This window comes from Myripristis murdjan, chromosome 2 (assembly GCF_902150065.1).
Source record: "Myripristis murdjan chromosome 2, fMyrMur1.1, whole genome shotgun sequence".
NCBI lineage: Eukaryota > Metazoa > Chordata > Actinopteri > Holocentriformes > Holocentridae > Myripristis > Myripristis murdjan.
The window spans coordinates 15,124,230-15,137,119 of record NC_043981.1 but is presented as its reverse complement, the minus strand read 5'-3'; the positions used below and the strand labels follow the sequence as shown (position 1 = coordinate 15,137,119).

Here is a 12,890-nt window from a genome sequence, read left to right as displayed (position 1 = left end):
CCTCTGCTGCTGGTGCCCAACTGGCTTGGTGCATGTTGGGTAAAAGCAGTAGGAGAATGGCGCTTGTACATTTTGGTCTCGAATGGAAAGGCAGTTACAGGCCTCTATTTAGAAAAGTACAAAAGATGTGAGATTGAAAATAGATTCCTCTGTTGCACTATGAATGAGTTTCCATTCAACAAGGTGAAGCGTTTCAGAGCCAGCATCATGTTTAAGGCACTGGAGCTGATATTTGTACTGACAAATCTGAGAGCCTTTCAGTGACCACCAGGGGGCGCTACTGGCCTGGGAGTGAGGCAGTGTGGAAAAGCAGCAGTAACAAAGAGCATAACTCACTGAATGAAGTCAAGGACTACTTTAAGATACAGTGCATTTTGTACAGTGGATGCTTGTGTAGTTACTTGTTTTATTGGCTATGGTTTAAATCTTTATTTGTGGGCTTGTGTCTGTAAATCACCTGTTTCAATGCCAGCTTGAAAAAAGTTTTGAAATATGATTTGACTTCTTCCTACGGCCAGGTGATGGCCTGGCAACCTGTCCAAGGTGTTTCCCTGCCTTTCACCCAATGCCTGCTGGGATAAAAGTAAGCAGGTAGAGAAAATAAATGGATTATCAAACATACAGTATAACCATAAGATACATTACATGTGATGCAATACATGTGAGTGGTCACAGAGAAAATGAGACAAAATTGGCTTAATACAAGGATTTAATTAAAAAAAACAAAACAAAACAAAACAAAACAAAAAAACCCAAAAACATTTTTTTGGTTTGATTGGAGTGGCAAAAAGTAGCATAAATCACCATTATTTGAAAAAAGAGCTCTTCATGCCCACTTGTCTCATTTAAGCTATTTCCAAATGTTATTAAGCAGGTAGAGCAGGTCAAGCTAGTTTTTAAACAGAGCCCAAAGCACCACAGCTGAGGAGTGTTCAAGTTTCCTCAGGAATTGAAACCACTAACGCATTTGACAGTCATAAATATACATAAATATATAGCACCAAGACAGCTTCTAAAAAGAAAGCAGAGAGAGGAATAATTTAAAGGACAGCGTAAATGAACTTAAACAAAATTTAAAGCACACTAGTGCAAATGAGAAATAGTTTTTGCAGGCTGCTCAAAATTCTATAAAAAACATTTAAGACCTACAGCCCTGCTGGATTTCCATGAAGGGGGACACAATAATCACATGTGAAAAGCTGCTGCAGGCAACTCTGGCTGAAGCACCCGTAAAACCCTCCTGCACCTCGCGAGCTACTGTCACTCTCCCAACACCTACACTAACAGCACCTGTGGTGAAGGCTCTTGTAACTAAGGCTACAGTACTTATTAGGGCTGTCACAATATCAGGTCTTCACCACACGATTATCATGGCCACAAGAATTTACAAAAACGATATTATCACAGTATCTATAGAAAATCTGAGCTAAATAAATAATAGTATTTTCTCTTCTTTTTGGGAAATGAATTACTAATATGATATAAAATTTCATCAATTTCGATTTCGTCAGTAATGGTTTATCCAGGGTGTCTGCAGGTATCAGGGAATAAAATTCAATGCTGTTTAAGTCCTTTTCGAGACAAATTTTAAGAAAATTTAATTGTGACTTTTGGAAAAAATGATCTTTTTCTTATTCAAATGAGCACTGCAGGTAAGTGTAAAGATGGATAACTGAAATTTGATTTAATGTTAATGTGGAAATCAAGACCTCATTAAGTCAAATTTAAGACTATTTAATGACTTTCAAGGCATCTTAAGACTGCCTAAGGACCTGCAGACACCCTGATATGGTGACAGTCCCAGTGCTTATATTGTTGGCCAGCTGGTGAGTGGCTCTGACTAAAAGGCTGACACTTTTTTCTGGAGCAGTAGCGCCCCCTAAGGCCTGTGTTTGTCTGCTACATATGCCACGCTGTCCTGTTCACATAGACAAGCTAAGTCATCTAAATACTAACACACAGAACAGAACAAGGACGTCCATAATGTACATACATACTTTCAGAAAAAGACTAAAATATCTCTTGAAGATTCAGTAACTTAGAAGTGGTACCCAGCATGTTCTCAGCACGGCATCAAGCACATCTTTAGTTTGCAGCAGATTTGCATTAATGATTGCATCCTTGCAATCCTGATTGTGTCTTGTGCACAATCTCTCTTGACACGAGACGACAGATGGACGGGAGAGAGATAAAAATGAAGGGACATGGGGGTCAGATGAGGACGAAGAGAAGGATGGACAGAGATGGAGACAAACACCACAAATCTAAAAAAAAAAAAAAAAAAAAAAAAAAAAAATACTACGCAGAGTTGTCTGGAACATTTTTAAGCCCCCAGTACTTTTTGGCTGACCTTAACTTGGTTCTAAATGTCATTGTCAGGTTTTTATTCTTGCCATTGCAAATATCCATCTTAACAAAACACTGAGTCTTAAAATTTGATGAGAAGTGTTCTGAGCTTGTTTAAAGATGAGTCATGAAACTACACTGGTGGAAACAAATATGATTACCTCACTCCTCTTCAGTTGTTTTAAGAAAAATGAGAGCTTGAAGATGAGAGTAGTGCAGCCACGATTTTGGAATTTCAAAATGTGAGTAATAGTAAGGGAAACACATAAAAATCTGCCAACTAAATTGTTACCAAGAAATTTCTTTATCAGTGTGTTCATAAAGGTGTGTAATAACATGTATTAAAAGGTTGAAATTCAACTCCTGGGGGAAACCCCGAAAAAACCTGATCAAAGTCGGGGTACCGATAACCGATTTTTCAAAAATTCTAAAGTGCTTAAATTGGACTTAAGTAACTTTTGAGGGGACAAAATAGGGGTTTTTCATGATTCTGAGTTGATTGCTAGCATTTATTTTTCACTACAACCACTTTTAGTGGAAAAACTGCCACGCCCACTTTTGCATTTAGCCTACATATAAAGTTGCATTTATTTCAATTAGTTGCATAATACTCAGAGCAAATACTGATCCACCATGTCAAATGCTTCAGGAGTCAATGTCTGAGTCTTCTTCAACACCATCATGAATAACATTCTTGCATGTAATGCCTTTACAAACTCCACATGCTGAGATGCACTTGACACCATTCTTCTTATTTATTTATTTGTTTGTTTGTTTGTTTGTTTGTTTGTTTGACAGGGACAGTGCACATTAATTAACATTACTGTAAATGCGCCAGAGTTAGCCAAGAGGCTATTTTTCATCTGTAGTCCCTGGACAGATGTTACAGAGTCACCCTAAAAACAGAATAAAATGAGATTGACATTACTTGCAGCTGCATCACCGGTTGCTGCAATCTCCATTACAATTGCAGCTTGTGAACTGGAGTAGCTCCTCAGGAGCCATGGGGTCTAGTGTTGGAACTGGCTCATAACCATGAACACCTAGGGCTCTAGTTTCGCAGACTGGGCGAGGTGGGGGCACAGTGCGCCTGCGCTTCGCCAACTGGGTGTGGCCAGGTGGATTTTGCAAGTTTGGCATGCCGTGCGCCGTGGCGCAAGTACTCTGCCGTCCCTCCTACTGGCGGAAGGGAGGAGAGAAGGCGTGGAGTGGGGTTGACACAGCCGATTCACTTTAAACCAATCAAATGAGCCCCTGTCCTCGCCTTTAAAATGCGCTGCGCAAAGACATAATGAACGTTCACACAATTGACATGGAGGAAGAGAGCAGCCGCAACACACACTCAGGACAGTGAGGCCAGTCTTGGCTGCTGGAATGTTGCTGGAGCTGCCATCCATCTATCCATCCATCCATCCATCCATCTATCCTTACATTCGTCTTCCTCATTCCCGTCTTTCCATTACCTAGCTGCCTCGCATCTCTCTTTTTCCAGCTCTGTCACCGTCTGTTAAAGTTATTGATTTTTACGAGCAAATATAAATTTAACTGTGAAGGCCCCATTTTTAATGAATGTTTTTACCTCAAAGGATAATCCTCGCCACCTTCATTTAAATACATGTTTGTTTTGCAACTTTCGTCTTCATCACTTACTGATGCAACAACACACTAGAGATTAAAACAAAATCCGGTTCATGAAAACTTTTACATTTGCTGTTCTAAACGCCCAGCATCTGGCAAGGAACTGATGCCTTTTACATTTTCGATTTGTGAGGAATATTTATATATGTGGAAGAGGAACTGGGTAGTTAACATTAGCAGCTCCAGGCACCATGACTGGAAAAAAGACATCACTGTACTGGACACATTGTTTGACTGACAGGTGATCAGGTTGGGTTTCCATTACGCATGCCAAAAAGTGTCAATCTCCTTTGATCTGACATCAGTTGTGACGGGACTAGGGTTGGGTATCGGTTGGGTTATATCTGATACCGGTGCCTACTCGGTATTTTTTAAACGGTTCCGGTGCTTAAACGATTCTTGAACCGGTACTTAAAAAAAAACAAAAACGCGCACACTTTGTCAAAAAACAATGCCCTTTTATTTCCAGGGCCAAATTGAACACAATATTAACTTAAATATTTAAACGATATAAATGCAAGTAACATATGGTAATAATAAACTCATGCCATTTGTGCGCAACCGCGGGGGGTGGGGGGGGGCCTTCAGCGTCTCTATTGATCCTCTCACTATCAGTTCTGATCAACAAGTGTGCTGAGTAGCGGTGCTGACGTCACGTTCAACAACCGCAAGTTCATGCCGGAACACCAGAGGGCGGCACTGAAATGAGGCACCAAAATTTTTGTTCTTATTCGGTCTCATTACTACCATTTACGTCAGAACCAGTGCCCTATTGGCACCGTGTTTCGGTACTCAACCCTAGACGGGACAGTCGCTATGGAAATAAATTTATGTAGCATTGAATAGTGGATTTCGACGGTATTTATTGCATTGTTAATGTGCCTGACATTCTGGGACAAGCTGCACAGAATGAACCCAGGTGAAAACAGTGAGCAAAATGAGCAGGTAGAATTTGGTCTCTGCTGCCATCTAGTGGTGATCAGCAGACTCGCCTTGAGGTGTAACAGGTACACATCACGTTTTCCATCAAGTCAAGGAAAATTTGCAGTTGTAAGAAAGTCTATTAGAGCAGACAATCAAAAGACTCGACTGCATCACGTGATTTAAGAGAATTCCCGAATCTGCGGGACTTTCAGTTTCACTTTCCTGTCATCCAGGGAGTGGTGAGGTCGTTCTAATATCCTAAACCTGTTTTGGTGATGGAAACTGATGTTTGTGCGTCCATGAGAATAGGTAAGTCACCTAGGCTGCTATACTTAATTTACTTACCCTCAAAGTTAAATGGATGTGCTCTGTATATAGCTTAGTTTAAATCTGTTATTTATTGTGTCAAGGTCGCCATTGCTACACTATATTGCCAAAAGTATTCTCTCGTCTGCCTTCACACGCATATGAACGTGAGTGACATCCCATTCTTAAAGCATAGGATTTAATATGATTTCGGCCCACCCTTTGCAGCTAGAACAGCTTTAACTCAGTCTCCGCTCTGATTCATCCCAAAGGTGTTGTATCGGGTTGAGGTCAGGACTCTGTGCAGGCCGGTCATGTTCTTCCACACCAAACTGGCTCATGCATGTCTTTATTGACCTTGCTTTGTGCATCAAACTGATGCAAGCTGTACAGTTGGATCTTTAAGTTAAAATTATCCTTGATTTTGGAAATGATCATTGATTTGTGTTACCATGGGCAGCTTTTTGCCTCATGATGATTACTGACTGAAAGTTAATAACCACTAAGTCCCTGCACAGTATAGTACAGTACAGTAATTTATTTATTTGAAATGTTTAATTGAACTATTATCAAAACCATTGTCTTTTGCCTCTAGAGTGACAACTTGTCACAGTGTAAGCGAGCCACACTCATTTCTTGTTCTACGTGTGAAAATGACTCTGCTGAGTTTGCTCTGTGCAGATGAAGACAGATAGGAGGCTTCTTTGTTGGATCACTTCCTTTTGAAACTTCACACACACGAAAAGAACCAAGTGCACACCTACAGGAAATAACTTTGGTAAAGGAGAGCGCCTGTTCTCAGTTGAGAGTGAAGCTGGTGGTGGTGATGATGATGATGATGATGAAGACGGAGATGGCTGCTGTCTTTGTCAACACGCTCCTTCTGCTCTGCTGCTGCTTCATCACCTCCACAGGTACGAGCAAGGATGGAAAAGAGTCATTTCTCCTATTTTTATCAGTTCAGCTTCAGGGATTTCTTTAATTCAATTTGTCACTACATTTTTCAGTTACAGTTTTGAGAAGTGCCACACCACAAAATAAATGAAGCTGATTTTCTTCTCTTTTTTTTTTGTTTTAACACAGTTCTTTGTTTGAACACAGTTTCACTAAGTTTTTTTTTTTTTTTTTTTTTTACAGTCTCGTGTGAATGATTTTCTCTTTTGTATTTCATAGGAAAGATCAAAAGTTCTTTATACCTGAGAATGCCATCTTTTAGTTTTTACATTAAGTTTATTCTGGTGATCTTTTGCCTCTGATTGCTCAACCATCAGCTGATTTTTATTTTTACTCTATGTGGGTTCAATATTTGATGATTCCAGCTGTTCTGGCATGTGGGAACAAGGGTGCAAGCACTGTGCAAGCACTTTTAAAGGCTGATATTTAAAAAAAAAAAATGCCTCAAAAAACTCCAGAGTATTCAGAGTTGTCAGTGTTTCTCCAATAAGTTTTTCTTGTCAGGGTGAAAAAGCCCCTGAAACAGCTCTTAGACCATCAGAGGACAATAGAAGTCTCCACTAATTTACTAACTAACTAATTTCTACTTTTGTGAATCTGATCAAAATGTCTCATTAGAATCAGTTCATGTTAAGGTCTGCCCATAGACGGTCACTGTAGAACTGATCATTTGTACAATCAATATTGTTGGCTAATCAGTGAAACTGCATGATGTGAGAGGTGGACAGCGCTGGCTGGACCACATGCTGTCTTTCTTCATCTCTCTGTCTCCAAACACACACACACACACACACACAGAGAGAGAGAGAGAGAGAGAGAGAGAGAGAGAGATGTAGGAAACTGGAACAAGACACTGTTGAGTAACTTCAAACACACTCAAATTTTCTCTGCTGTAATGTCTTTTTTTTATTTTACAAAAGGACTTTTCAAAATGAGATTACAAAGATCAGATTTTTGGGGTCAAACAAGCAACAGAAACCACAGAGTTTGGCTATAATCGTTATTTTATCTCTTACATGTGTGGTGTCTTTCGTCGTTTGTCTTTTATGGTTTCTGCTGTTCAGTGTCTTGGTCAGGCAGTGCAGATGAGAATTTATTCTCTGTGGAGTTCCCAGGTTAATTATTGGTAGATTAAACAAATAAATAAATAAATTAGTGAGCACATAAGTCAGTAAAATACACCCCAAAATAACAATGAAATACCAACAATTGCAATGACAATATTTCTAAGAGAGCAAATTGATATCTGAATTTAAAATTAACAGAATGAATTTAATAAATAAGTGTCCACAATAGGAAAACATGCAGTCATTTAATTTTAGACCAATGTGTAGCAAAAAGGCAATAATGTTTGTAATTATGTAGAAATAATTCACTATGGTATGAAGTATTTAAATCAACTTATTTTGCTGGATAACCTGGACAAACTACATTACCCAAATTATGAAACTGCATTTATCATTGTTATGAATGCCAAAATTATAATGATAAAACCTCACATAATATAGTCTCTTTGGCACTAAAGGTTTAATTAAATTGGCAAACATTAAAGAAAAGCTGTTTTTAAGTGTTGCCAATAAATACTTTGGATGAATTTTTTTTTTTTTTTTAACTGCTGTCAATTCTGTGTCTTTCTGACAATCTCTTGCACAGGAAACAGTCAGGAGACAGCAGCAAGCATTTCAAAGCTCCAGTGATTCTTTTTTTTTTTTTTTTTTTGTGACAGAGCTAGACCGGCCACAACTTGAAATGTTAAGTCTATCAGCTCACAAGTGGTTCCCACAGATGCTTATCTTGTTGAACACCTGTTCACACATGTCAGTGTCACGGTGACGGTGACGGTCAGCTGAAACTGATAATTATTGGCTGATGCACTGCTGAGAATTGGCAGCGGACTTTCAAAATAAAGTGGTTCTGTAAGGTCCCTAGTCCTTTTATAATATGCTCATGTAGAGCTTGCAAACTTTGTTCACTGTAATTATACTGATTACAAAAGTTCAGCTAAGATATGCCTAACTAAAAGTCAAATTAGTCTTTAAATATACTCATAAAGTATTTTCTTTGGCTTGTTTCTGTTTTTATTGCTTCTTCTGAAAACAAATCAAATCATTTTAGAACTGAAGTTGACACAGTCATGGTATTCTGTGGTGTGTTTGTATTAAATTCATGTGATGATACAGAATAGATCTCATTACAAGCCGTTGTATCCCAAAATAAATGTAAAATTAATTTCTGTTTCTGCTTCTCTGTTCTTCTCTTTCCTTAGTTTCTCAGGAGAATGTCTATGCTGCAGCAGGTGAGGATGTCACGCTGCGGCTGAAAAACAAACTGGACTCATCAGAACGCCTGTACTGGAAGCACAACGGAACACAAATTGCCTTGATGAAGTCAGGAAGAGTTGTTATCGGGGTAGACGAAGGCTTAGGGACAGATGGATCTTTGACACTGAGGGACTTGAAGAAAGGCTCTGTGGAAGTTTACACCTCACAGATTTTCAAGGGAGGTAATCTGGAGCATGAAAACACCTTCATTGTACGTGTGCTGGGTAGGTAAACATCATGAATACACATCATTTCTGATTAATGACTATGTGACTTTATCTGTTTTGTGATTTTTTAGGACATTTAGCCTGAGGATCTCAGGTCTTCTCTCATGTAATGTGATGTGTGTCATTAGTTATATAGCTGCTGCATGAACTATTCAATCCACTGTGTTTTCCACAGTGTGTTTAATATGTCATGATTATAATAATTTTTCAATGTGTTTATTATGCCCTGTAATCTAATTTATTGTAATCTAATCAGACAAGGTCCAGAAACCTACACTGGTGGCTACCTGTGAGAAACACACAGAGACTTTCAAGTGTCAAGTTCCTCAGGTGAGAAAAATCAAGAAGTTCACTGAAACAGGATGAGCCATCATTCATTAATAAGCTCATGTTTGGTTGGCTTCATTATTTCTACTACACCCCCTGCCCCCCAAACTCCCCAAAAGTCACTGCAGTCCTGCAGCTATGTATTCTATCAATGTAATCCATCTGTCCTGGGTGTTGTACCTGACAGGCCGAGGGTCTGACCATCGCATGGCTGCAGGATGAGAAGCCGCTGAAAGAGACCGGCCCAACTCTGACACGGGACCCAAAAAAACTGACAGCAGAGAGCAGCTTCAAATGCAACGTTTCCAACCACATCAGCTTTGAAATCAGCCAGCCGGTTAAAAAAACCTGTCCTGTGCCTGGTCAGTATTAATTTGATGTTAAACTCATGTGTCTGTTTGTGGATAGATGTATTCTGCATTGGCTTGTTGTTAAAAAAACACATCTGGTCCAGTTGGTATCATCCATCTCTAATAAAATGGATACATGATTGTGAATTGTTGCTGGTCAAGTTGCTGGTCACTGCTAAAAACCTCTAGCTGTCAGAGCCTGTGAGCAAAAGAACTGTTTAAATTAAGTTAATTTCAATTAATCTCTTATTTTTCCCCTCAAGATCCACCTGCCACTAAAGAGTTATTTGGCTTTGACTTCTGGACCATGGTGGGCATCCTGGCTGGTGGAGGAGGTATGTTTGTTTAGCAGATCTCTATTGCTGGAGTGTGTTAGACGGCACCAACACAGCCAGTGTTAGGGGCTGTGTTTTACACTATCCATACTGCATATACATGTTTACATGTGTAAGCCTTTGTGGCTTAATGTGTGCACAAAGTGCCACGTTGCTGGGTGTCATATGTCTCTACACAGTGCTGAAAGGCCAAGAAAAACTAATCTATAGCAGCAGCTTCAGCCAGGTGCTGCTGATAAACACAGTGATTAGTGTTAAAAGTATTTCAGACATGTTTAGCTTTTAGTCATCTTTTATAAGGTTGTGTGCCTCTGTCCTCACCAGGTCTTGTTCTGCTGCTGATTATCGTCACCATCGTTTTATGCACCCGGGCCAGACGCCGACGACACAATCGACTGAAGGGTGAGAGAGAGAACTTCATGTATCGTCCTTTACACTTTGTCCTGCGAGGCCCAAAAGGAATTTGGTATAAAGTATAAGCAGAAAATGAATGAATGTCTATTGCTTCTGATTTTTCACAAACGTTTGCTTTGCCCTTGCAAATACAGAATAGTTTTAAACTTTGAGGCTTCTTCTGGTAATTACTCATCACTTTGTACATGCAGCCTATGATGGGGATGTTATTGAACAGGCCTCACTTCTGTTTAAAGGGTCACAAGCCAAAACAGCTTTTTCAGTCTGGAGAATCTGAGGTGTGAAAATGACTGATGTGCGATTTTGAAGACTTCAAACGTTTGGTTGAGAATAGCAGACAGACGTAAGAGCAGCAGCATGACGGTGACATCACCCAGTGGCCTCAGTCACAGTTTGATCACAAAGCAGCACACAGCTGTTTCTGGTGGAGATGGTTTAGCTGAGGCAAACCAAACCTTCACAGAGATAGTTTTAACCACAGTGATATCTGAAGTTGGACAGTAATAACTCAGAGTGTGAGTATCTGAAACAGTGAATTTGTAATTGATCATGCAGTTGTAGGTTTTACAAGAAACTACATTTTCAGAACACAAATTTTCCAAAAGGATCCATCATGTATCTGTTCTTTCATTCTTACCCAGCGGAGGGGAGGGGAGAGCTTGAAATGGCATGGTCCAATCAACAGTAACAACAACAACAGCAACAGTACCAGCCGGCCAGACACGGTGGTCCAGGTAAAAGTTCCGCCCTTTCTAGAGAATCTGCAGTTCAAACAGCACATAATGGAGACACTCTGGAAAATTGGTGATTTCCAGGGTCAAGAAACTAAGTCAACACATAAAAAAGCACTTGAAATGTTGATGGAAAATTCTGACTTTCCAAATTTTTGTTTCCATGAAAACTGTCTTCCTTGCTCATGTATCAGGGTCTGGTTCCCACTATATTTTTGACTGACAAAAAACCCACCAACCTATGCAATGACTGTATAAGACAAGTTGAAAAATATATATTACACTTCAGAAATGTCCTGGTACTCCATGACATTCCCTGTGTGGAATACACACCTCAAAAACCCTCATATAAATATTCTGGAGATGGTTTGAACCATAGGAACCTTATTTGGAAGGTAACCCCAGACTGTCTACCTGCTGTCCAGGCTGCAGGTTAACAGTACAGCATTTGATTTTTGAGGGTGAGCTGACCTTCATTTTTCACTTCACTTGATTGCAGGGCTCAAGGCCAGCTGAGGTAGATGAGGACCAGCCTCCTCCTCTTCCTCAGCCCAGGAAGAAAGGTCCCAGAACTCAAAGAACGAGATATGACGTCAATCCATGATTTCAGGAGATGGATCCTCTCGTCCTGGTCTCGCCTGCCTTTCTCTGCTCCTTCAGTCTCCTCCTTTACCGATTCCCCTCACTCCTGATCTTCTCCTGTGACAAAACCTCAAGATCAAGTATTTTATGAAATGTTTCAGTCGAAGACATTTCACTTCTTTGTGCTTTGGGGCTCAAAAACATGGTGTCGTGAAAAGCATTTTCTGTAAAGCAACTGTGCTCTTTATTCTGTAACACAGAAAAAGCTGTGCAATTCTGAAATTTTACCTTAAACTATGAATAGTCACACTTAAGCTAAAATGTAAATGTAAATGTAGCTTAATCCTCTACATGCAAATGAGTTTTGATGACATCACAAAACAGACAAACAAACTTTGGGGAACTTCTGGGTTGTTTTCCCTTGTACAGACTCACAGTGCTAATATGGTGATGTATTGTTAACTAAATCTTTCTTATCCCATACTCTGACATTTTATAATAAAGCACATTCTGGTGTGAGTGGATCTTCTGTTAGAGCTCTGCTATTTCTGAATCTGCCCAGTTTCCAGCTGTTTGCAGTTGCAAACAGCAGTTATCAAATGAGGCAAGGCAATTGTAAACAAAGCTGTGGATTTGCACATTCAGCATGAGATCCTGAACGTTTCGGGGGAAGACTGCATGTGTGAAAGGGGTTATAGTTTGCCTGATTTGTGCATGGAAACAGCATTTGTCTGTAGTTCTAACACATGCAGGCCCTCTGCTGCTGGTGCCCAACTGGCTTGGTGCATGTTGGGTAAAAGCAGTAGGAGAATGGCGCTTGTTCATTTTGGTCTCGAATGGAAAGGCAGTTACAGGCCTCTATTTAGAAAAGTACAAAAGATGTGAGATTGAAAATAGATTCCTCTGTTGTACTATGAATGAGTTTCCATTCAACAAGGTGAAGCGTTTCAGAGCCAGCATCATGTTTAAGGCACTGGAGCTGATATTTGTACTGACAAATCTGAGAGACTTTCAGTGACCACCAGGGGGCGCTACTGGCCTGGGAGTGAGGCAGTGTGGAAAAGCAGCAGGAACAAAGAGCATAACTCACTGAATGAAGTCAAGGGCTGATTTAAGATGCACTGCATTTAAAAAAAAAAATGAAGAAAAAAAATTCAATGCTGTTTAAGTCCTTCTTGAGACAAATTTTAAGAAAATTTAATTGTGTCTTTTGGAAAAATGATCTTCTTATTATTCAAATGAGCACTGCAGGTAAGTGTAAAGATTTGATTTAATGTTAATGTGGAAATCAAGACCTCATTGAGTCAAATTTAAGACTATTTAATGACTTTCAAGGCATCTTAAGACTGCCTAAGGACCTGCAGACACCCTGATATGGTGACAGTCCCAGTGCTTATATTGCTGGCCAGCTGGTGAGCGGCTCTGACTAAAAGGC

The 12,890-nt window shown here is 39.8% G+C and overlaps 2 protein-coding genes across 2 annotated transcripts in view; both read left to right on the top strand.

The window, feature by feature from the left end:
- The window catches only part of LOC115373162 (carcinoembryonic antigen-related cell adhesion molecule 1-like), a 71,126-nt gene that overhangs the window by 20,627 nt on the left and 37,609 nt on the right, over window positions 1–12,890 (top strand). The gene's annotated exons all lie outside the window — the stretch shown is intronic.
- Window positions 4,763–11,984, top strand: LOC115373191 (uncharacterized). Its single transcript, XM_030071464.1, has 9 exons — window positions 4,763–5,217; window positions 5,896–6,128; window positions 8,435–8,713; window positions 8,973–9,046; window positions 9,231–9,405; window positions 9,657–9,728; window positions 10,053–10,130; window positions 10,784–10,876; window positions 11,373–11,984. The coding sequence occupies exons 2-8, from the start codon at window positions 6,041–6,043 to the stop codon at window positions 10,828–10,830; spliced, it is 813 nt and encodes a 270-aa protein (XP_029927324.1). The 5' UTR covers window positions 4,763–5,217; window positions 5,896–6,040; the 3' UTR covers window positions 10,831–10,876; window positions 11,373–11,984.

Bases quoted from the DNA above. Each gene is read 5' to 3' on its own strand.
- LOC115373191 (XM_030071464.1), top strand. From the start codon at position 6,041: ATGATGATGATGATGATGAAGACGGAGATGGCTGCTGTCTTTGTCAAC. The intron at 6,129-8,434 runs GTACGAGCAAGG...CTCTTTCCTTAG, and splicing joins CTGCTTCATCACCTCCACAG to TTTCTCAGGAGAATGTCTAT. The intron at 10,131-10,783 runs GTGAGAGAGAGA...ATTCTTACCCAG, and splicing joins ACGACACAATCGACTGAAGG to CGGAGGGGAGGGGAGAGCTT.